The following is a 24,447-nucleotide window of genomic DNA, read 5'->3' as shown; positions in this document are numbered from 1 at the left end:
CTGAAAGCCACACTCTCGGGATATCAGTTCCAAACCAATGCTGAGGTGGAGCAGGCTGTGCGACAATTCCTTCCATCGCAAGATACAGAGTGGTTTCTTCAAAGTGACTGTCCGCCAAGACGAATGCCTCAGTGTCGGTGGCGACAGTGTAGAAAAAGAGTGTAAGGTGTATAGTTCGTGATGCCATGGTGTGTTTGGTTTTGATAATAAAGTTTCCGTGTGAAAAAAAATACGAAACTTACTTTCGCAACGTCCCTCGCATCTGGTTCACGGGCACGAGTTCTTTGAATGGTAGTGGCAGTTCAGCCAACTTTTGTGAAGAACTTGCGTTCTGCTGGGCCAAAGAGACACTAGGGGACACTGGTCAACAGGTATTGTATAGGATGGTATAGGGAACCAGAACGTATTTCCTCTGGCTACTTCCACTGCTACCTGTAGACCTCAGTTTGGTAGCGTTGAACTGCATTGTACGCTGCGTCCTACTTAAATGATGGTCTCTGTTGTGGTCATCTCTAGTAATGTAAGTTGGGGAGTTGAAATATGTAAGATCTTAGTTGATTTCACATACTAATGCGTTCTTTAAAATCAGACCTTAGGAAATCATACCGTAAAATTGTTTTCGGTTGAGAAGTGCTATCTAGTTTCCCAATATTACCTTAAATCGATTCTTTGTCCTTAAACATCTTAGCGATGGGAGAGAGCCCTGGACAATCTGTCTCTCGTTTCAGTTAGTGTGAACCTCTTAAGTGTAAATGCGTCTTATATTTCCTTATATTTTCTGTAAGCACGTATTAGAATCCGATTTGATTTCATTTCGCGAGTATCCTGTCCCTTGTACCTTGTTAACTCTAGATTGCAAGCACGTACTTCTCATGTCGTATACTGACCCTTCCCCTCCGGTAATTCATTCTTTTCTTATTGTAACAACTTTCTGTGCTAGTTGAACTTTAATTTAGGTGAACATCTTTCGTAAATTCTGCGTTTGACGCTTTTTTTTAATCTGAATTAGACCAAGTGCATTCCCCCCGTGCGATGAATCCTCAGCTCAACATTATTATTTGTTCAAGTTCGTTGTTCAACCTGTATTTCAAATCGTGTGCCAATTTTCTTTATTTGTAAATGTCCCCGTGGTTTTCGTACTTCCGAAAATGAGAACATTTGTCCGAGCTGCTGACCACTCGGTTGACCGATAATTGGTCTCCAAACTCTCGTGCATGAGTTAGGTGTACGGTATTGTTCTTATGGTTTCTTCCTTCCGCGTGTGGATTACTGACACGACTGTGCGTGTTGTTTAACGTATCTTTGCTTTCTTACGTATCCTCCATTGTTTCCACGTGTTGCGATACGAATTAGAAAGTGATATTGTAACGAATATCAAGCATCCCTTTGAGCTTGTTTTAGTGGATCCTGTTTTTGTAATCTAAATCAGTGAATAAATGTTCAATAGTCTCTCAATTGTCATACTAACGTTATTCAGTACAACCTTTCACTCTGGCTCCTTCAAAGCCAGCTGATTACCAATGAAGATTTGGTTTTTTAATATTTTGTGTGTTAATCCGATGGTCTTTAATTTGAATTTAATCAAATCTGGGAGATAATCTTAACTGATATAACTACGCTTCAACTCATAAGTTTAACTGATTGAGACTTACTCCGTACAAAAGAGCACTAGGCTTGTTTTCAGTCTGACTACAGAGTGGGATGCATAGTTGTAAGTGGGTAGGAATCATGCACGTTCCGCGCAAGTGGCTTCTAATGAAACTCGCACCTGTGGAGTATTGACTCAGTTTTGCAGCTGAATTCGTGATTTCTTGTCACAAATGTCACACTTCATAGAAACCGAGGGGAAATCTAGTGAAACAGATGTAATATCTGGGTTCCTCCAATGTTCTGTTATAGGCCCTCTGCTGTTCTTATCGTTTAATGTGTAGTAGACATCTTAGCCGAGGTCGTTAACGCACGATTGTGCTGTGACGCTAGTTTCGAATGTAAGGTAGTCCGATTCATGATGATGAATGAAAATTTCGCTGCCATTATTTGGCCGGCAAGTGGAGGAGAGGTGATGGCATACGTTCGAGATTAGCAATCTTTGCGCCAATCTCGTGGATTAAATTCCAAACTTCACTACAGAGTCTCATGAAATGAGGACACGTGACACTGTTGATGGTCATCCGTCCATTGGATGGGGACTTTAAGCTCGGCGAGCCCATGGTGCTGTTCGTGTGTGGATTATGTGCCAGCACTGTACTTCCAGCCTCTCCGTACTCTCATAAACATAATCATCATCTTCATGGAACACGAACATAACACTACAATATATACACGTCTATTACAGTCGCTTACACTATAAATACGAGTAACATACGACAGGACTCGCAAATACCCACAAGGGAAAGGAGCCAATGTGCATAGAGGAAGAACATTCTTTTCGAAAGGTGGCTGAAACGACCTCCTTGGGATATCCAAGCGAACAATGTCATAAGGCATTTACATTTTCACATCAAAAGATCAAAACGAATTGCAAACCGACTAACGCTATATACCTGTATGGTGTGAAAAGTTGCGCTTGATCCTAAACAATAAAAAATCGGTTAAGTCACGGTTATTTGCTAAATCAGACATTTAATCAACTAAATACCTAGGGATTACAATGTTAGTTTAATCGTCAGCCTTCTGCAGGTTTGATGTGTGGTGTCACCGCCAGACACCACACTTGCTAGGTGGTAGCTTAAATCGGCCGCGGTCCATTTAGTACATGTCGGACCCGCGTGTCGCCACTGTGTGATCGCAGACCGAGCGCCACCACAAGGCAGGTCTCGAGATACGGAAGAGCACTCACCCCAGTTGTACGACGACTTTGCTAGCGACTATACTGACGAAGCATCGCTCATTAGCCGAGCAGACAGTTAGAAGAGCCTTCAGCTAAGTCCATGGCTATGACCTAGCAAGGCGCCATTAGCCTTACATAGTTTGATAGTTATCGTATGAAATGTCTCATCAAGAATGCTGTATTCACATGAAGGAATAAAAGTTAAGTATTCGAGGAGCTGCATACTTTTCTTATTAGCATTCACTACTTATCCTGTTCCAGAATTCACGCCCGTCTGCGTTAGATAGCGTGCATTTCGGCCTCCTCTATCTACAAGGTGTTGGCACATTTGTCAACACATCATTGGCGACGAGGGAAACGTGTTCTTACTAATTGCTTACATTTACTTGTGTCATGGCTTCGCCAGATGTACTGTTCGAATTTTATCGCTTGCAGACTCAGCAGACGCAGGCGTTATTGGATGCCCTTGGACAGCTCGTCCAGGGTCAACGTGCCATTCAAACCGATGCGGCAGCCGCCGCTTCGCTGCTACCGCAGCCACAACAACTCGCAGTTGCACCGCCTTTTAGGCCCTATGACCCAACGCAAGAGACATGGACTGAGTGGTCACGCCAGTTTGGATTTCATCTCGCCGCCTACAGAATTCAAGGTAACGAGTGGTAGCCTCACTTATTGTCTTGTGTCGGCGTGCAAACGTACCGTGTGATAGTGAAATTGTTTCCCCAACGCGACGTAGCAACTCTGTCCTACGAAGAAATTTTGTCGGCATTGGACACCTATTTCAAAGAAACAGTTAATGTAGTTGCAAAAAGGTATACGTTCTTTCGTACAAAACGTATGGCCGGTCAAACTAATAGGGAGTGGGTTGCCACTTTGCAAGGCCTTACAAGGGATTGTGCTTTTGAGTGTGAATGTGGACTCCCTTATTCAGATACAATGGTACGTGATGCAATTGCACAGAACGTTTCTGATGTTCGTATACGGGAGCAAATTTTGAAACTAGTTAATCCCTCCCTTCAACAAATGATAGACATATTGGATAGACAAGACACGCTTGACTTTGCTCATGAATCATTTGCAACTTCGCCAGCCGTGTGTAACATTAACCGGTCCGCCGGGCGAGCTGCGCGGCCCGGTCAACTGCCCTCGCGCACGTCCGCACAGCTGCCGCCACGCTCTAAACCAGGTGTGTCGCGACAGCACACAAATGCAGTGAAATCATGCCCGCGGTGTGCTACTAGACATTCGCGTGACAATTGCCCGTCACGCCAAGCTATTTGCTTTTCTGTAATAAGAAAGGACATGTTCAAAGTGTTCGCCAGAAAAAGCTCAGATCAGACAATCACAACCATTCCAGACCCTTTGCTTCGCGCCGGAGTCGAACCAAGGACACTCAGGCTCGTGGACCTTCGCCCATGGACATTCATGTAGTTACTTCCACCCCGTCCAGTGCCACTTTCTCTAACAGTGACCGTGTTCGTCCCAAAAAAAGTGTGCGTCGACGTCGCCGGAAATCACGTCAATTAGCGAGTGATGCTGTACCTGTATCAGTTCAAATTGCACGAGACAGTCGCTCTTGTCGCCAGCAGGACAATAAACTTTTTGTAGATTTGGACTTTAATGGCAAGGTCATACCATTCCAGCTCGATTCCGGAGCTGCAGTTTCATTGCTCAATCACGACACGTACAAACAACTGGGCAAACCTCCATTGCGTGCCGCAACTGTTAAGCTCACTACATATTCAGGACAGCGGATCCCTGTGTTAGGACAGTGCACTCTTCTTGCAACATACAAGAGACAAACAAAACTTGTGTCATTTTACGTTCTTCGTTCTTCTTATGCAGTGAACTTGTTTGGTTTAGATTTATTTCAATTGTTTAACATGTCTATAGTAAATCAGGTCCTATCAGTGAATCAGACTGTGCCTTCAGACTGTGTTTCTCGGCTATGTGAAGAATTTGCAGACATTTTTGCACCGGGCTTAGATTGCGCTAAAAACTATGAAGCACATTTGGAACTGAAAGTAAACGCGCAACCGAAATGTTTCCGAGCGCGCAATGTTCCCCACGCATTGCGTGATGAGGTCGCAAGAACATTACACGATTTAGAATCACAAGGTGTGAGTGAATGTGCGCAATGCCTCTTCCCTTTCAGCTCCGCTTCTTCGCTTACGCCGTACAGGTGTTCCGTTCGTCTGGACGACGGAATGGTAACGCGCCTTTCGCCAGTTGAAATCGGCGTTGCTTTCTAATACTTGCCTTATGCCATTCGATCCCCAGAAACCTCTTTTGTTGATGGTAGATGCATCGGAATTCAGGATCGGTGCTGTGCTTGCGCACAAAGTTGGCTCGCATGATCGCCCTCTTGCCTTTGCGTCAAAATTGCTCTCGTCTGCGCAAAGAAATTATTCACAGATAGAGAAAGAAGCTTTGGCTCTCGTGTTTGGTGTTACTAAGTTCCATGATTTCTTGTATGGTCGTCACTTTACCATCATCACAGACCACGAACCTTTGACGTCGCTTTTTCATCCGAACAAGCCTGTACCTCCGCGTACAGCGCAGAAATTCATTCGCTGGTCTATTTTCCTCTCGCAGTACCGCTACGATATCTTGTATCGGTCCACTGCTAAGCACGGAAACGCCGATGCGTTGTCCCGTTTGCCTGTTGCTGAGGATAAAGCATTCGATTCTTCCGAACTTGCTTGCATGTTCATTGATTCGGATACTGATGACGTGGTCGACTCGTTTCCGATTGATTTTCGTCGTGTAGCTACAGCCACAGCTACTGGCCCTGTCCTTGCTACCGTTTTGCGTTTTGTTGCTACGCAATGGCCTTTGTCAAAGTCTCGGATCGAGGATCCGTTGGTTCGCAGATTTTTTGCTCACAAGGAGAGACTTTTTGTTCGACGTGGTGTTTTGTTGTTGCGTTCTGATAATGATCAGTCCAGAGTCGTGGTCCCACGTTCGTTACAGTCCTCTGTCTTAAAGCTTCTTCACCAAGGACATTGGGGTATAGTGCGAACGTAACAACTTGCTCGTCAGCACTGTACTTGGTTCGGCATCGATGCTGCGATTACGAATATGTGTTCTTCTCGCATGGCGTGTGCCGAACAACAATCGGCACCGCCGCGGAAAGTCTTTGCATGGCCAAAAGCCACTTCCCCTTGGCAACGCTTGTACATCGATTTTGCTGGTCCATTCTGGAATGCTCGATGGTTGGTTCTGGCAGACGCCTTCAGTAATTTTCCTTTTGTTGTCCGGATGTCTTCCACGGCGTCCTCTGCCACCATCCAAGCGTTGTCTGCTATCTTTTGCATTGAAGGTCTTCTGCAGACTATTGTTTCCGACAATGGCCCACAATTTATGTCCGCAGAATTTCAGTCATTCTGCCAGGCCAATGGTATTCATCTAACATCCGCGCCGTTTTCGCCTCAGTCAAACGGTGCCGCTGAACGATTGGTCCGGACTTTCAAGTCACAGATGTTGAAGTTGAAAGAGTCGCATTCTCGGGAGGACGCGTTGTTGCTCTTTTTGTCATCGTATCGCTCTCAGCCCCGAGATGGTCGCTCGCCGGCTGAGTTGCTCCACGGTCGTCCTCATCGAACCTTGATGTCTTTGCTGCACCCGCCGCATCAGGTTCCTGTGCAGCGGCAGACTCCTGCTTTTGCTCCAGGCGACGTTGTATTCTATCGCAACTATCGCGGTTCATGGCGTTGGCTCGCAGGGCGCATTCTTCGCTGCCTCGGCCGCGCGATGTATTTGGTTTTGGGGGCCTCTGGTGAGGTGCGTCGGCATCTCAATCAGCTGCGCCTCTGTCGTCGCACGGCTTCTGCCGCTCCCCGTCTACTTTCAGCGACGGTGCCGTCCGGTCAGCGCCCTGGGGACCCATCTACTGGCTCGCCTCATCCCCAGGTGTTACCGACGATGCCTTCCATTTTGCCCCATGGCGACGCGCCGCCGCCGCCGCCGCCGCCGCCGCCGCCGCCGCCGCCGCCTGTTCTCCCGCCGGCGCCGCCCGCATTCGACGTTTCGCTGCAGCCGCCAAGCGCCTCCCTGGGTCACGCGCCGCCGATCGCTTCCCGTGACCAGCTGTCCTCCGCCATGGAACTCTTGCCCGCTCCGGACCACATGACGTCATCGCGCGTCGGGTACCCCGACGCAATGGAGGTCGACTCTTCGGCCCCTCCTGTCTCTTTGCGGGCGCATACACCGCATGTTGACGTGCACCCTGGACTAGGTTTTCAGGCGTTTCCTAGCTCCCCTCGGACCGAATGGCAGGGTGCGGGTGGCACAGCCTCGCCTGTTGTTAGGCTCCCCACGTCATCGCATACGTCAACATGGGGTCCTCCCCACGGCGGGCGGAAGCCTTATCACACGACTGTTCGCCGATTTGCGGGGGAGGAATGTGGTGTCACCGCCAGACACCACACTTGCTAGGTGGTAGCTTAAATCGGCCGCGGTCCATTTAGTACATGTCGGACCCGCGTGTCGCCACTGTGTGATCGCAGACCGAGCGCCACCACAAGGCAGGTCTCGAGATACGGAAGAGCACTCGCCCCAGTTGTACGACGACTTTGCTAGCGACTATACTGACGAAGCATCGCTCATTAGCCGAGCAGACAGTTAGAAGAGCCTTCAGCTAAGTCCATGGCTACGACCTAGCAAGGCGCCATTAGCCTTACATAGTTTGATAGTTATCGTATGAAGTGTCTCATCAAGAATGCTGTATTCACATGAAGGAATAAAAGTTAAGTATTCGAGGAGCTGCATACTTTTCTTATTAGCATTCACTACTTATCCTGTTCCAGAATTCACGCCCGTCTGCGTTAGATAGCGTGCATTTCGGCCTCCTCTATCTACAAGGTGTTGGCACATTTGTCAACACATCATGATGAGTCCGCCACAAAATTCCTCTCCAGTGCCAACTACTTCACTTTGGAATACAACTTAGCCCCTAAGTGCTCAATTATTTGTTCAATATATTCCTTCCCCTACGTTCAATATATACCGTCCCCTGCAGTTTTTACCCTCTAGTTACTTGATCTCTTAACACACATTCTACCATTCTGTCCCCTTCTCTTGCCAATGATCTCCATATTCACTGAAGCGCCAAAGAAACTGGTGTAGGCATGCATATTCAAATGCAGAGATATGTAAACAGGCAGAATACGGCGCTGCAATCGGCAACGCGTATATAAGACAACAAGTTTCTAGCACAGTCGTTAGATCGGTTACTGCTGCTACAATGGCAGGTTATCAAGATTTAAGTGGTGCTGTAGTCGGCGCACGAGCGATGGACCACAGCATCTACGAGGTAGCGATGAAGTGGGGATTTTCTCGTACGGCCATTTAACGAGTGTACGTGAATATCACGAATCCGGTAAAATATCCAATCTCCAACATCGATCCTGCAAGAACGTAACCAACGCGACTGAAGAGAATCGTTCAGTGTGACAGAAGTGCAACCCTTCCGAAAAGTTGCTGCAAATTTCAATGCTGGGCCATCAACAAGTGCCAACCATTCAACGAAACATCATCGATATGGGCTATCGGAGACGAAGGCCCAGTCGTGTATCCTTGACCACTCGACACTAATCTTTACGCCTCGCCTGGGTTTAAATGGTTCAAATGGCTCTGAGCACTATGGGACGTAACATCTGTGGTCACCAGTCCCATAGAACTTAGAACTACTTAAACCTAACTAACCTAAGGACATCACACACATCCATACCCGAGGCAGGATTCGAACCTGCGACCGTAGCAGTCGCGCGGTTCCGGACTGAGCGCCTAGAACCGCTAGACCACCGCGGCCGCCTCGCCTGGGACCCATCAACACCGAAATTGGAGTGTTGATGACTGGAAACATGTTTCCTGGTCGGACGAGTCTCGTTTCAAATTGTATCGAGCTGTTGGACGTGTACGGGTATGGAGACAACCTTATGAATCTATGGACCCTGCATGTCAACAGGGAACTGTTAGAGCTGGTGGAGGCTCTATAATGGTGTGGGGCGTGTGCAGTTGGAGTCATATGGGGCCCCTGATACGTGTAGATACGACTCCGACAGGTGACACGTACGTAAGCATTCTCTCTGATCACCTGCATCCATTCATGTCCTTTGTGCATTCCAACGGACTTAAGCAATTCCAGTAGGACAACGCGACACTACACATGTTCAGAACTGCTACAGAGTGGCTCCAGGAACACTTTTCTGAGTTTAAACACTTCCGATGGCCACCAAACTCCCCACACATGAATATTATTGATCATATCTGGGATGCCTTGCAACGTGTTGTTCAGAAGAGATCTCCGCCCCCTCGTACTTTCAGAATTTATGGACAGCGCAGCAGAATACATGGTGTTAGTCCCCTCCAGCACTACTTCAGACATTAGTTCATGCCACGTCGTGTTGAGGCACTTCTGCGTGCTCGCGTGGGCCCTACGCGATATTAGGCAGGTGTTTCAGTTTCTTTGATTTTTTAGTGTATTTCTGTCCTCGCCGATTCTGCCGAGAATCTCATTTCTTGCCTTATCAGTCTACGCCATTTTCTGTATCCTTCTATTGCACCACATCTCAAATTCTTCGATTCTTTCCTGTTTCCATTTTCATACTGTCCAAGCTTCACTACAATACACTGATGTGCTCCAGGCGTACCTTCTCAGAGACTTGGTCCTCAAACTAAAGCCTATGTTAGATACTAGTGTACTTCTCTTGGCCAGCAAGATCCTCTTGGCTCGTGCTACCCTGTTTTTTATGTGCTTCTCGTTTCGTCCGTCATTTGTTGTTTTGTTTCCAACGCAGCAGAATACCTGAAATTTTCTGTTCCGTGGTCAGCAATTTTAATTTGAAGGTTTTCACTATTCTCGTTTCTAATGTTTTTCATTACTTCCGTCTCTTTCAGTTTACTCTCAATCCATATTTTGTACTAATTAGACTGCATACTCCATTCAACAGCTGTTGTAATTCTTCTTAACTTTCGCTGAGAATACCGTGTTGTCCGTATTTTCTTTCATGTTGGATATTAATGCCACTCCTGCAACGTTCTTTCATTTTCGTCATTGCTTCTTCGATGTACGGATTGAAAAGTTGTGGCGAGAAACTGCGTCCCTGTCTTACACCGTTTTTAATTCTAGCACTTCGTTCTTGATGTCCTGTTCTCACTGTCCTCTCTTAGTTCTTGTACGTATTGTATATTACCAATAATTCCCTATATCTTACACAAATGTTTCTCAAAATTTCGAAGATCTTTCACCATATAACATTGTCGAATCCTTTTTCTAGGTCGACAGACTCTTGCCTCCATTACCAAGCGCAACGTCAGAACTGCCTCTCTGATGCCTTTGTCTTTCCTAAATTCAAACTGACGGTCATCTAACAATTCCTCTATTTTCTTTTCCACTTATTATTATTGTCAGCAGCTAGGATGCATGATACATTAAACTGATTTTGCAATAATTCTATCAGTTATCTGCCATTTCTGTTTTAGCTACTGATGGCCTGATATTTTTCCTGAAGTATGATGATATGACTCAGATTCTACTCACCAACGTGAATAACCGTTTTGCTACCACAACTCTTATTGATATTAGAAATTCCAAAGTAGGTCTATTGTCGTCTACCCCTCCTACCTTACTTGGTCGCAAGTCTTCCAAAGCTCTGGCTATTACTGGATCTCCTATGTCTTCCAGATCAACTCGTATTTCTTCATCTACCACATCCTCTCCCTGTAAAAGTCCTTCACTGTACTCTTTCCATCTATCAGCTCTCTCCTCTGTGTTTAACAGTGGAATTCCTTTTGCACTCTTTTTGTTGCAGCAGTTGCTTTTAATTTCATTGGATGTTGTTTTGACTTTCCTACATGCTGAGTCAGTTCTTGGACTTCAGTTTTCTCACATTTTTCTTGCAGCTATTTCACTTCGACTTCCCTGTATCTCCTACTTATTTCGTTCCTAAGAGACTTAGAGTGCTCAGTTCCCGTCTTTCTCTAAACATCTTTGTACTTCCTTCTTTTGTCGATCACTTCAAGTATTTCTTCTGTTACCCATGCTTTCTTCGCTATCACCTTCCTTATACACATGTTTGTCTGTCCAACTTTTGTGATTGCCTTTTTAAAGACATTGATTCCTCTTCAAGTGAACTGACCGCTGTGGTATCTACAGCCTTAGCTAAGTGCAAACACATCTCATCAGTTCTCAGTACTTCAGTGGCACACTTCTTCCCACCTTCATTTTAATTGAAGATTCCTTTAAACGCCGCTCTACTCTTTCATCATTACTAAACTGCCATCCGAGTCTGTATGCCTTACAACCCAGCATTTGATTTCAGAATCTATATCTCACCATGATGTAATCCAACTGCAATTTTCTCTTGTATTCGCATCTTTTCCAAGAATATCGGTCTCGTAAATGCGCGTATGTGAAGGTGGATGCCTAAGATCAACATAATTTGTGTACTCTTTCTGCCAGATACCGAACATGTCAGCTTTTACCGAACTCTTGTATACTTGTATCGTTGATTAAAACACTTCGTTAGCAAAAATCAACCTCATAATCTCTGAAACTTTATTGTGCTGGCTAACCACCTCCATCCCTGGGTGCTTCTTCACTATACTCTTAAAAGAGCAATTTCAGCATGTGTTAGCAAGGGCGGAACTGTGGAACTATCCTTAGATAGAATAATTACGGTGAAGTACCACTCCGCTCGGATTAAAGGCGCTCGAAGAACCTGTTACACGTAGCATTTATATTAGCACGTTGCCGTCACTAACCGGTAAGTAGTATGGTACCACAGCGTTCAAGTTACTGGACCCCGACACCGTGCGTGTTTGGAATCTAGCGCTCTCATATTTAGTTACAATGAATAAAGAGCTTCGATCCAGTAATAAAGGTAGCTAAATAAATTACAACTGTAAACCTGCTAAGTTCGAATCTCGAGAACTTTCTTTACTAAAACTCATTAGCACAATACCGAAGAGGGAGAAACTGACAAGTGTGAGTGTAGATGAGCCTTCACTTGAATAAGTCACGCTTATAAAATATTAACACGAATTATTGACGCTAAGTAATGAAAAGTGTGAGTTCGTCCATGTGAACACTAAAAGGAATCCGATAAATTTCGGTTACGCGAGAAATCACAGAACGCTAAAGATTGCCAGTTCAATTAGATACCTAGGGATTACTGTCACGAACAAGTTAAATGCAATGACCTCATGGAAAAAGTTGTGGGGAAGGCGAACGAGAAACTATGTTTTACTGGCAGAACACTTAGAAGATGCAACAAATCCACTAGAGTCTGTGTACACTACACCTGTCCGTCCTCTGACAGAGTACTGCTGTGCAATATGTTATACTTACAGAGGACATCGAGAAAGTTCAAAGAAGGGCAGCTCGTTTTGTCTTACCACGAAATATGATATGCGAGCTGAGATAGTAATCGTTAAAGCAAAGGTGTTTCCACTGCGGCGAGACCTTTTCACTAAATTTCAATCACCAGCTTCCTCCTCCAAAGGCGAAAATACTTTGTTGATACTACAAAAGGAGAAATAATCATCGTAATAAAGTGAGAGCTCGCACGGAAAGATTTAAGTGTTCTTTTTTCGCGTGCGCTGTTGCAGAATGGAACGGTAGAGAAATAGTCTGAAGATGGTTCGATGAACTCGCTGCATACATATCAGGTAGATGTAGATCTACGACTGATAGAAGTCAACCTGAGGGAATATCAACTTGAGTTCCAAACAAATGTAGGAACATGTGTTGCAATACTGATCCTATCTACCTAAGACTGAAGAAAGACAATGTAAATATTTAGAATTTACGATACTTAGTTGAACATTCTTTGGAATTCGGAAGGTATCAGGAATAAAATACGGGGAGCGGAACGCTACCTGCAAGTTGTACAGAAACCGGACTGAAGTTGAAAGAGCTGAAGGACAAGAAAGGGAACCAGTAGTTGAGAATGCAAGCAGACAGTGTTGCAGTCTATTCCGCCAGTATTCAGTTTCTACGTAGAGCAAGCAATAAAGGGAACCAAGGAGAAATTTGGGAACGGGATTATACTCCAAGGAAAAGAAGTATCGGCTTACGACTCATAACGAGCAGTATTTAAATCTTGCTAATCAGTACAGCAGCCATTCCCCCATCTAGTTCGAAAAACTTTTAGCGTTAGGCAGAACATCTACACATTCCACATATGTGGGATGATTAGGAAATTACCTTCAATAACTGTGTCAGCAATACATTTTGAAACTTTCTAGTTAACGTTTGGAAACAAATTTGCCTTACCTCTACGCAACAGGTCAACGACATCCTACGAATCGTCACATTCAGTTGTCCTTTGTATTTTGTCCTCCCTGCAAACTTGCGCAACCAAATTTGAGACGATCACGGTCGCCTCTTACCTCGTTCAGTTCGCTATTAGAGGATGACTTGCCGTTTGACACTCTCTCGCTGCTTATTTTACCGCAGGTTGTATGTGATGGTCCTGACCTCTAAAATCTCATTAAAATGAAATACTCGGCAATGGTGTGAGGTAACAATCGTCTCAGAAAGGGAGGAAGATTATCGTTGGAAGAGTCTTCGACGACAAGGTCATTGCAGATGAAGCGTAATAATAATAAAGAGGTGGGGGGAGGGTTTGTGCGTGTGTGGGTGGGGGGGGGGGGGGGGGAGGGGTGAGAGGCCCTACAGGGATTTCAACTCAGTTAATCTCGAATGCAGGTCTAGTGGCTCACTGCCATGTTTAAAATGTGGCATATGTAGATTTGATCTGTTTTATGTGTGTGTTGTTAACGTCCTTTTCTGACAGTTCAACATGTGATTCGTAGTGAGCGCGTTGTGCAACAAGTTTCTGAAATAAATGTCCATCATCGACTGGCGCCGAATGTTGTTGTGGTCTTCAGTCCTGAGACTGGTTAGATGCAGCTCTCCATGTTACTCTATCCTGTGAAAGCTTCTTCATCTCCCAGTACCTACTGCAGCCTACATCCTTCTGAATCTGCTTAGTGTATTCATCTCTTGGTCTCCCTCTACGGTTTTTACCCTCCATTGTGCCCTCCAATACTAAATTGGTGATCCCTTGATGCCTCAGAACATGTCCTACCAACCGATCTCTTCTTCTAGTCAAGTTGTGCCACAAACTCCTCTTCTCCCCAATTCTGTTCAGTACCTCCTCATTAGTTATGTGATCTATCCATCTAATCTTCAACATTCTTCTGTAGTACCACATTTCGAAAGCTTCTATTGTCCAAACCATTTATCGTTCATGTTTCACTTCCATACATGGCTACATTCCATACAAATACTTTCAGAAACGACTTCCTGACAAATCTATACTTGATGTTAACAAATTTCTCTTCTTCAGAAACGCTTTCCTTTCCATTGGCAGTCTACATTTTATATCCTCTCTACTTCGACCATCATCAGTTATTTTGTTCCCAAACAGCAAAACTCCTTTACTACGTTAAGTGTCTCATTTCCCAATCTCATTCCCTCATCATCATCCGACTTAATTCGACTACATTCCATTATCCTCGTTTTGCTTTTGTTGATGTTCATCTTATATCCTCCTTTCAAGACACTGTCCATTCCGTTCAACTGCTCTTCCAAGAGAATAAGAGATCAAATAATTGCTCGCGCATGTTTTTAGTTTACTAATATTTCCCGTATGATGTTAATAGCTGGGTGATCCCTCCCATCTACATCAGAAGTAATGACTAGAGGTCGATTTATAATAGGCGAATGTAAGTGACATCAGCTAATTGAAGGAAGCAATTTAGGCGGCCGAAAGAGGAGAAAGTATGGAAGGGCGAATGACCAAATTGTGCAATTAAGAAGAGGAGGTCGTGAAGATTATGTTTTCGTAACTTTTGCATTACGGCGCTGTGAGTCAGGTCGTGTTTCAAGTTTGGGTCACTAAATGCGACGCAAATAAAAGAAAACTTAATGCAGTCAGTAGTGTAAATTCTCACTTACAATGCTTGTAAATCAGTTTGCCGCTGCTACGCAGCCCATTCGTTCGAGGAGGTGACTGCTAGCTAAAGATGAGTGCTTGTGGACAATATTTTGTGTCCTACAATCTGAAGACGTTATGGAGAAGGTTCTGATAATAATCAGAAAGAGTATGTCATCTCTTTCCTCCATATTAGTCAAATCTCTTTCACTCTTTTCTTCTGGCGTGGAGATGGATATTGACTTCCTTCCGTTCAATGGTCGAAGTGTCATTTCTAGTCTGTTACCTGGGAGACCGATTCGGAAATGTATGGTCACTGTCTCCTACAAAGAAAGCTCATGTAAGTCTGTATATCCCTTGTATATGTAAGCAATAATAATAATAATAATAATATTGTCAAGAATCCAGTTTATGTAAAATATGGCGTTAAGATTGGAAGTGAAAATTTAGAAGGAAGTATAGTAGTGCTCGGAGCGTTATTTATCAGTGGTGGTCACTATTTTTGCCACATCATATCCAGGTAATGGAACTTCCGTTGTGCTCTCCGGTCCAAAGACTGGTCTCATGCAGCGCACCACGCCGGTCTGCATTGTACAAACCTCGTTATCACTGCGTGAACTCCTCCAACCTACAGCCACTCAATCTTGCATACTGCAGAAGCCTCGGTTTCCACTCTACAGTAGTTGCTCTTCACGCTTTCCTCCGTTGTCAGATTTTCGATTTCTTTTCTCCCTAGTGCAACCCTGCGCAATTTCAATAGTTTTCTAAGCTGTCCATCTGAGCTTTAGCACTTAACAGTCTATCGCCCACACTTCAGTTCGGTACAAGGCTGGTCTCCAAACAAATACATCCGGGAAAGACGTTTGAACACACAAATTTGTGTCCGATGTTAACAAATTTCGCTGTTTCAGAAGTGCTTTTCTTACTACTACCTGTCTGAGTTTTATATCCTTTCCACTGCAGCCATCCTAATTTCAGTAGTCTTTTTCTGCAAAATAGCAAAACTCATGTGTCGTCCTGCCTTTAGTATTTGGAAAGAAGCTGGAACGATACAGTCACGCACAGAAGAAACTGGAAAACGAATTTCGTCGCAAAGGGAAAAGATAAAGGATAAAACTTCACACACTGACAAACCCAGCAAAACAACACGGCAGTTTCACAACCTAATAACTGACTTGCAAAGTCTTACGTGACGAGGTGGCGCATAAAAGCATGCGCTCTAGAGTAAATTCATTTGCTTTTCTCGACGACTGAGTTGTTATTAGGTATTACAACGTTTTCATTTGTTGGGAGTTTCGTGTGACACGATTGGTTGAGGATACAGTTACGCAAATGCTATGCACGTGTTATGTTGAACGCAAGTATTCATTGTATTGTCGTACGGTAACCACCACGCTAACGCAAAGAAAACTAACGTGACTGCAAACTCGGGCGTCAGCTGTTGATCTCCTACTTTCGGCAGTCTTCAGTCCAGTTCGCGAGAAAGAGTATGTGAGCTGCTCGCGCACTGTGCCCCCAGTCAGTTCACGGGCCCAGCCCTGGTCTCAGCAGAGTAGAGAAGTGAGAATAAAACTGGTTCTGCCTTGGTAAACACGTGACAGTCATAGACGCACCTCACCGCCAGGCAGTAATACTTCATCGGGTAACTACTAGCTTCTTGATGTGTGCGCAGAAGCCACGTGACAAAGTGATGATGTAATCGGAGAGACTTTTCACGCCTGCTGACAATGAAACGTGTAAACAACTGGACTGTTGCAGGAAGAAATCAAGGCAGTCGAGAAAGCGCAACGCATATTAAAGTTCTCGAGCATAGAAGCAGCCAAGCCAGAAGAGGAGAGAACGCTAAAATGGAAAGAGTTGTTTCCCTGTATTTCTTTCCCTATATTTGGTAAAACAAGTGTTTCATCTCTATTTATTTGCGAAAGCGACTCAGATAGGACCATTCTAAATTTAGTCCAGAGTTCCACATTTTAGACAAGTAGGTTTGTAAATAAGAGGGACACCTTGCAATGTAATGCCATAACATTATAATTCGTGCTCTTCTGCTGAACGTCTCTCTTTGCCTGTGCTCCACTCTGCAACGAAATCAGTCGCAAATATTTACCGATCCAAGACGTCTGTTCGTCGTTGAGGCGGAGTTCGCCGGCAGACGGTTCGTTCTGCAGGGCGGGTATCATGATGGTGGGGTAGGCGACCACCATACCCAGGTCGAGGAGCAGAAGGTTCTTCACCGAGCTCGCCAGAATCTGTAACAAATGTAACAAGGTCGTCAGAAACAGAAGTACGTGTTGCGTAAATGGTTCTCGGACGAAACGTAGGAAATCGTTACGAAATACCCACATTTCATCGGCATAACTGCCAGGCGTCTGAAGATGTGCGCCGATGAAGCACTTTAGGGATTTCGCAGCAATACCTGACGTTTCGCCTGAGACGTAAATAGTCTATCGGGAAAGTCTTCCGCAACAGAAGTATATAGTTATCTATCACAGATTTTTAAAGGCGAAAAAATTGCTCTAAGGCCTATGGGACTTAACATATGAGGTCATCAGTCCTCTAGACTTAAAACTACTTAAACCTAACTAACCTAAGGACGTCACACACATCCATGCCCGCGGCAGGATTCGAACCTGCCACCGTAGCAGCAGCGCCTAGAACCGCTCGGCCACAGCGTCCGGCCTACGTGTTTATACTACTTACAAAGAAGAAGATATTTGTTTTACAAGCATATTGGAAGATATTTTCTTTGACCGTGTGGTTAGCGGCAATTCACTTCATGTGCAGTTTGCAGATTCAGTGCAATCAAAAATACTTCTACATTCACATAACATAGAGGGCGTGCTGGAAGGTAATGCCTCCAAATCTGTGTTAAAACTCTTAAAGCTTTCTAAATAAAAGAAAAGTTATCGACATTCTACATCTTTACTCTTTCTGTCTACGTACTAGCAGCCCTCTGTCGTTAGATGGCTCCGAATTGTAGCGTAAAACATGGATCTGAACAACGTAATTAAGTCGATAGGTGAGGAACATGTGCTGTAATCGAGGACTTCACTTTGATAGTGATGAAGAGGTGCAAGCAGCGGTGAGATTGGGGCTTCGTTAACGAAGTCAAACATTCTATAGTGAAAGTATCAAGAAACCGGCCTCTCGTTGGCAGAAATGTTTTCGTCGCCTGCGTGGCTACGTTGAGAAATAAATAGGCAAATACGAAGAATGAATATGCGCAATATTAATGAACTGTTTTATTCTAAAAAGCTGTAAGAGTTTTCACTTAGAAAATTTGGACTCATTAATTTTCAACATGCCTTCGTATGTAATGCATTTTCGTTTGTTTCCACCCGACGGACTCTGCACAAGGACCGTTGCAAGAGAGGGGAAAAATGGGAATGAAGCCGAAGGCTGTGGTATGTAAGTAAGTAGGACCGTAAGTCGATCAAGAAAGACAAATCGTCGTATGTTACTGGAAGACATCATGGGGGAAATTCCAGTTGATATCGTAACTGCGTGATAATAAACTGAAATATTCCTTCTTTAGTCAAAAGCAGGAAGAAAATGAAACTAGAGATTTAATTAACATCAACGTGGAGATTTTCAGAAACGGGGCACTGGTTCGGTTAGGCAAAGACAGGGAAAGAAATCTGTTGTTGCCTTAATTAAGGAAGATCTCAGCATTCGCCCAGGAGCGCTTTAGAGAAGCGGATGATTAGTCAGAGTATTGATGAGGCTCGTCTCGGACAACAATCGAGGCCGTACCATACTCTGCGATTGGCCAGGATTTGTAGACAGCTTTGGTATTTCAAGTTTTGAGCACATCAACTGAGGTTTTTGCAAGCACATTAGTTAGCCAATTTTTTTCAGTACATTGTTTGAGAATTTCTTCGTCTTCGATGGCAATTGCAATGGTCTCGTCATTTGTTGTTGTTCTTTTCTGATGCGTGTGTTTCTGCTGTACAATTACAATACGTTAACAGTACTGAATTTATGAGGAAAAAATTTGCTAGGGAATTTCAAGATACATCGAGGATCACCGAGGAGCGAGCTGAGGTTGCAACAGTCTTCCGTGTAATATTTCTTTGTAATGTTAGTGAGGCAAAATTATCTAAAAGCGAATGAAAAAAATTTAATTTTCCTGCCTGTTGCATAAAGAATGATCCATGTTAATTGGAAAGGTGATCCAATTTGCAAATAAGTAACAACCATAAGTCACACCAACAGTAAAGTAGTTAGGATCCCAGTCGCGAGGGATTAGTCGAGCGGTCTAAGGCGCTGCAGTCATGGACTGTGCGGCTGGTCCCGGCGGAGGTTCGAGTCCTCCCTCGGGCAAGGGTGTGTGTGTTTGTCCTTAGGATAATTTAGGTTAAGTAGTGTGTAAGCTTAGGGACTGATGACCTTAGCAGTTAAGTCCCATAAGATTTCACACACATTTGAACATTTTAGTTAGGATCCCACATATTACACTCTAAAGACAGCGTATCATGGTGCACAGTAGCAGCGAAAATTACCGAGACTAATTCCGATGCCAGCTTTGGAATTTTTATTCCTTGCAGGTAACCGGTAGAGTTATCCACTCAGAGATCATTGAGCACCTCTCCCTTAAAATTTTAGGGATGAGGGCTGATATTTCACAGACTTTTCGGCCATGTGTTACGTTCGTGTCGATGTCGACAAAGACATCCAAAATGACAGCTGCCCTGTCAGCGTTTAAAATGCATGTAGTTAAAACACGATGGGCTGTGAGACAATAAGACGACGGCATGTTGGGGAACGGTACACTGAATAACAAAAGCATAGTCCCTACTCGCTTGTTTGGCTGTTTCCCCGTGTCCTGAAGTGTCCTTAGACCCAGGTAGGTATCCTGTCACTGCCGCAGTTTTAGGGCTCCTGTTTAAAGAGTAGCAAGCGATATAACCTTGTGATTGACGGTGAGCTACGCTGAAAAATAAACTCAAAAAGTGGCACCATGAAGGAATTTATGCGGATGGGGTGTAGATGTACAGACAAACAAATGATTACAATTTCAAAAAAGTTTGGAGGCTTTATTCAAGAGAAAGAGCTTCACAAACTCAGAAAGTCATTAATGCGTTGGTCCACCACTGGTCATTGTGAAAGCAGTTATTCAACTTGGCACTGACTGACGGAGTTGCTGAATGTCGCCCCGAGGGATATCATGCAAAATTCTGTCCAAATGGAGCGTTCGGTTGTCAAACTCCCCAGCTGGTTGCAGGGCCCTCCCCATGATGGTGTAAATGTTCTCAATTGGGGAGAGATCCATCGACCCTGCTGGCCAAGATAGGATTTGGCAAGCACGAAGACAAGCAGCAGAAATTCTCGCCTTGTACGGGCGGGCATTGTCTTGCTGAAATATAAGCCCAGGATGGCATAACATGAACAGCAACAAAACGGGGCATAGAATATTGTCGACGTACCGTGTGCTGTAAGAGTGCTTCGGATGGCAACCAAAGTGGTCCTGCTGCGCAAAGAATTGACACCCCAGAGTATCACTCAGTTACGAGTCCCGATTCCAATTGACCTCCGATGAATAGCGAAAATGTTTATGGAGACGCCCCGGATAGCGGTGGGATACCAACCTGACTGTCGCCGGCCACGCTGCCGACAACCAGAAGTCATGGTTTGGGGTGCTATTTTTTTAGATAGCAGAAGACCTTTGGCTGTCCTCCACGGCACCCTTAAAGCACAGCGATACATCGGCGATATTCTACGTTCCGTTTTGTTGCCCTTCATGGCAAGCCATCCGGGGTCCACATTTCAGCAAGATAATGCCCACCCGCATAGGGCAAGAGCTTCTACTGCTTGACTTCGTGCCTGCCAAACCCTACACTGACCAGAAAGGTCGCCGGATCTCTCCAAAACTGAGAACATTTGGAGCATTATGGACATGGCGCTTCAGCGAGCTTGGGATTTCGACGATCTACTAGCGAATTGGAGAGAATTTGAGATTACATAGAACAACTCTTTCAATCAGTGCCAAGCCGAATAACTGCTTGCTTAAGGGCCAGAGGTGGACCAACAATGTATGACTTCCTCAATTTGTGAAACTCGTTCTCTTGAATAAATCGTCCGTTTATCCCGAAATTATAATCATTTGTGAAACTATCATAAACGCTGTGTGAAAAAAACCTTTCAAAATTTCTATTCGTTAACAGTAGCACAGACGCAAGTTTCTGTGTTGGATGTGCAGCATATTTATCGATTTCCGTCCCACTCGGATAATTCCTTCCTGGTGCGTCTTTTTTTTTTTTAAATTATAGTATGAATGTCTAGTCTTTCATTTGCTTTACACCATTACACACAATTGCAGATGCACTTCATACTAGTCGCTATGTTTCTTTGTTTGCTGCGTTGTCCAAGAAACAAAATAATATGGCACCGATTCCTAGCTTCCTAATAAGATTTCTGCAAGAAGGAAGTTCAAATGGTTCAGCTGGCTCTGAGCACTACGGGACTTGACATCTGAGGTCGTCAGTCCCCTAGAACTTAGAACTACTTAAACCTAACTAACCTAAGGACATCACACATATGCATGCCCGAGGCAGGATTCGAACCTGCGACTGTAGCGGTCGCGCGGTTCAAGTTGAAGCGCCTAGAACCGCTCGGTCACAGAGGCCAGCTAGGAAAGAAGTGACAAGTGGTGATTTTAAAGTCGCGTTGACACCGAGAGCATCAGAAATGGAACACAGCAAACTCTAGGGTGGATATACGATTCAATGCGAGCTCCGAACCACGTTGACAGATGAGAATTCTAAGACTAGTGGAGGATTGATCCCCTGACCTTTAAATCCATAGTGTGACTCTTTACCATCGAGCACATACGGAAATGAAATCGACCGTGTCCTTTTCAACGTACCCATCCCGACATTCGGCTAAAGAGATGCAAGGAAATCACGAAGAACATAAATGTGGTTGATCGGCCGGGGATTTGCCCCGTCGACTAGCCGAATACCAAGGTTCTTTATGGGTTTCCCTTGGTCTTACGTTAAACTGCGGAACTCGAAATTCCTCTCAAATATTTTCAGTTTGCGCTCTTCTACTCGGTTACCAGGTCGCTTGGTATTTGGCTAAAAAACAACCAAGTTTTACAGTTGGCTGGATCTCACACACTCCACTCCGACTACACGGCAAAAGAAAATTAAGTATATCGCAATCTCTACAAGGAAATACATGGGCGACGTATTTGTCCCCTTCCTCATCAAAACCGTCGACCGACATGGCGACAGTCTGTCTTCCCTCCTCTGTAACACCGTTGTGGACAAATTCATTTGACAGTGGGATAAAGAATCGAAAATTCCGTCCTATTGGAAAACCTTTACAACTAGAACGACAGAAATATGGTTTCCAAATTGTGTTTCTAGCAGTTTACAGACAACTTGGCGATATTAACAAATGACGAGACCATTGCCATTGCGATACAAGACGGAGAAATTCTCGAAGAGTATACTGAAAGAATTGGCTAACTAATGTGCTCAAAACTTGAAGTACCAAAGCTGTCCTCAAAGCCTGGCCAAACAGTGTGAGTTCCGTACATCAAGTACCTAGCAAAAATCTTTGAACGTACTAGAGGAGAACATATAGCCTACTGAATCTCAAGAGGAAATATGGCATAAATCTGCGAATAATACCGTCTCTCATCAGGTATAAAAAGCAGGCATTACAATGCAGTGATCAAATCAGAACGCAAACGCAAAATTATGAGAAACATTCTCTGCCAAATAGAACAGGAGACGGTTACAGACTAAACTCTCGGAAAACAAAAAGAAAAGTTATCCAACCTCACAGCAGACATTCGAAAATGAAGAATAACGTTTTATACACACACAAAAAAATTTTCACTCTTAAGGCCTATCGATAAACGGAACATATGGAAGTTATACACCGGATTCAATTAGCCAAAAAAGATCCAGGAAGGACCCACTTAATTTCTCGGAATCCAAGAGCAGAAACTCGAGCAGACAAAACAATGACGGATGGAAAGTGCAGGTGGAAGAAGAAACTGAGAGAAAGAATTCAAGGACAAAAAGTGAGAGCTGCAAGGAAACTCAGAAAATTGAATACGAATGCTTTGCGCGATCCAATAATATTAACAAATAAGTAAACAAATATATATATGAAGCTCTTGGCACAAATTTGTTCACTTTGCACAATCTTTTTCACTTAGTTCTTGTCAAATTACTATAAACGATGAAGAAACCTTCCAAGATTTCGATTCGATACCAGCAGCACTGCCGCAAGTTTCCATGTTGGATATCGAGGGTTCCTCAGTCCAGGAGTATAAAAGGGAAAGTCATGGCTGCGCTGCTGCGACATTACCCGATTTTAGCCAAATGGTTAAGTAAAAGACCTAACAGAACATTAATCAGGAGTTGAAATTTCCGTCATCTTGTTGTGGGATGGCAGTCCGTCCATTAATTTCAAGACATAGTTGAAGAAATAGGGCTTGCTCACTCGCGGTAAGTGGCACACACACACACACACACACACACACACACACACACACACACACACACACAAGCACAATGGAGACGTGCTGTTTGTGCCTTCGGAGCGATGTCGTGAGTCTGCGCGATAGCCTATCTCAGCGAGGAAGGTTACGCACGAACTAGCCGCCAAGAACATGAAACAGCTCTTTCAGGAAAACTAGTTGCCCGTACCTGCACAAGAACTGGCACAGTTAGCGAGAACTTAGCATCCGTAACATAATTCAAATCCAAGTCGTAAAATGGTCGTATATTTTTTAAGCACAGAAGGCAACAAACTAAGCGAAATTTAAGAAAGCATGTTCTCCGTCAAGCAGTTAGCACGTCTTGTCGTAGCACGTTTGATGAATGAATGTTATCGCTGTAAACATCATGCTGAGGAACTGTTTACGAAGTCTTCCCGATTTTTCATATCAGAAGTTTTGGAAAGTATGTTTGCTTTATAGAAAATATAGTTGTGGATTGGCGTTTATTTAGCCGGTAAGAATGATCCAAATTTGACCTAGTTTGTAACCGCCACTTTTAGTTTCAAAATAGGTACATTAGTAATAGTTTCACACATCGTATAAACAGACGATTACAACGATTTTGAAGGAAGATATTATTTACAAATATTTTGACAGAACTGGGAGGCTACTTGCATTGAAGATGATATGATGTAATCAAGTAAATCGCAAATCACACCACACGTAAGAAAGGAGTATTAGATAATAAAAACTGTCTATGAAAAAAAATTTGTACATTATTTCCCATAAACGAATTAAGTACTAATAAAAGGGAGACATGCACAGGGTAAAACGAAGTTTCCGTGAACATAAAACAAATTATATTTTGCATGAAGTGATCCGATTGCTAAATAAATTACGGCTATTTGTACCTGAGAGATTTGATAACAGACTGTAAATGATACAAAGGTCAGTCTTGACTGGTTTCTACTTTCATGTATCATACAACTCAACACGTTTCATCTTGTCATCAGAATCACATTTAAGAGGATATATCTCATCTCATCAGCATTCTAAGTGAGACTATTTATTTATCGAGATGGAGGACTATTATGTGCTATTATGATGGCAGCCGCATATTTTAAATTACATCCTTTGTTTTTAAACACGATTATAGGCAAAACGAAAGGATGGAGTCCCAGGGTCAAATGGTATTCACCTCAAGTATTTCAGATATT

At 44.0% G+C, this 24,447-nt stretch overlaps 1 protein-coding gene across 1 annotated transcript in view; it reads right to left on the bottom strand.

The window, feature by feature from the left end:
• LOC124775891 (facilitated trehalose transporter Tret1-like) overlaps positions 1–24,447 on the bottom strand; it is a 349,558-nt gene that overhangs the window by 110,272 nt on the left and 214,839 nt on the right. Inside the window, exon 3 of the mRNA XM_047250726.1 lies at positions 16,880–17,021. Within this exon, the coding sequence (XP_047106682.1) occupies positions 16,880–17,021 (142 nt within the window). The remainder of the gene's footprint in view (positions 1–16,879; positions 17,022–24,447) is intronic.

This window comes from Schistocerca piceifrons, chromosome 2, assembly GCF_021461385.2.
Source record: "Schistocerca piceifrons isolate TAMUIC-IGC-003096 chromosome 2, iqSchPice1.1, whole genome shotgun sequence".
NCBI classification, from domain to species: Eukaryota; Metazoa; Arthropoda; class Insecta; order Orthoptera; family Acrididae; genus Schistocerca; species Schistocerca piceifrons.
The sequence above is the reverse complement of the archived record's forward strand: the minus strand, read 5'-3'. Positions and strand labels throughout refer to the sequence as shown.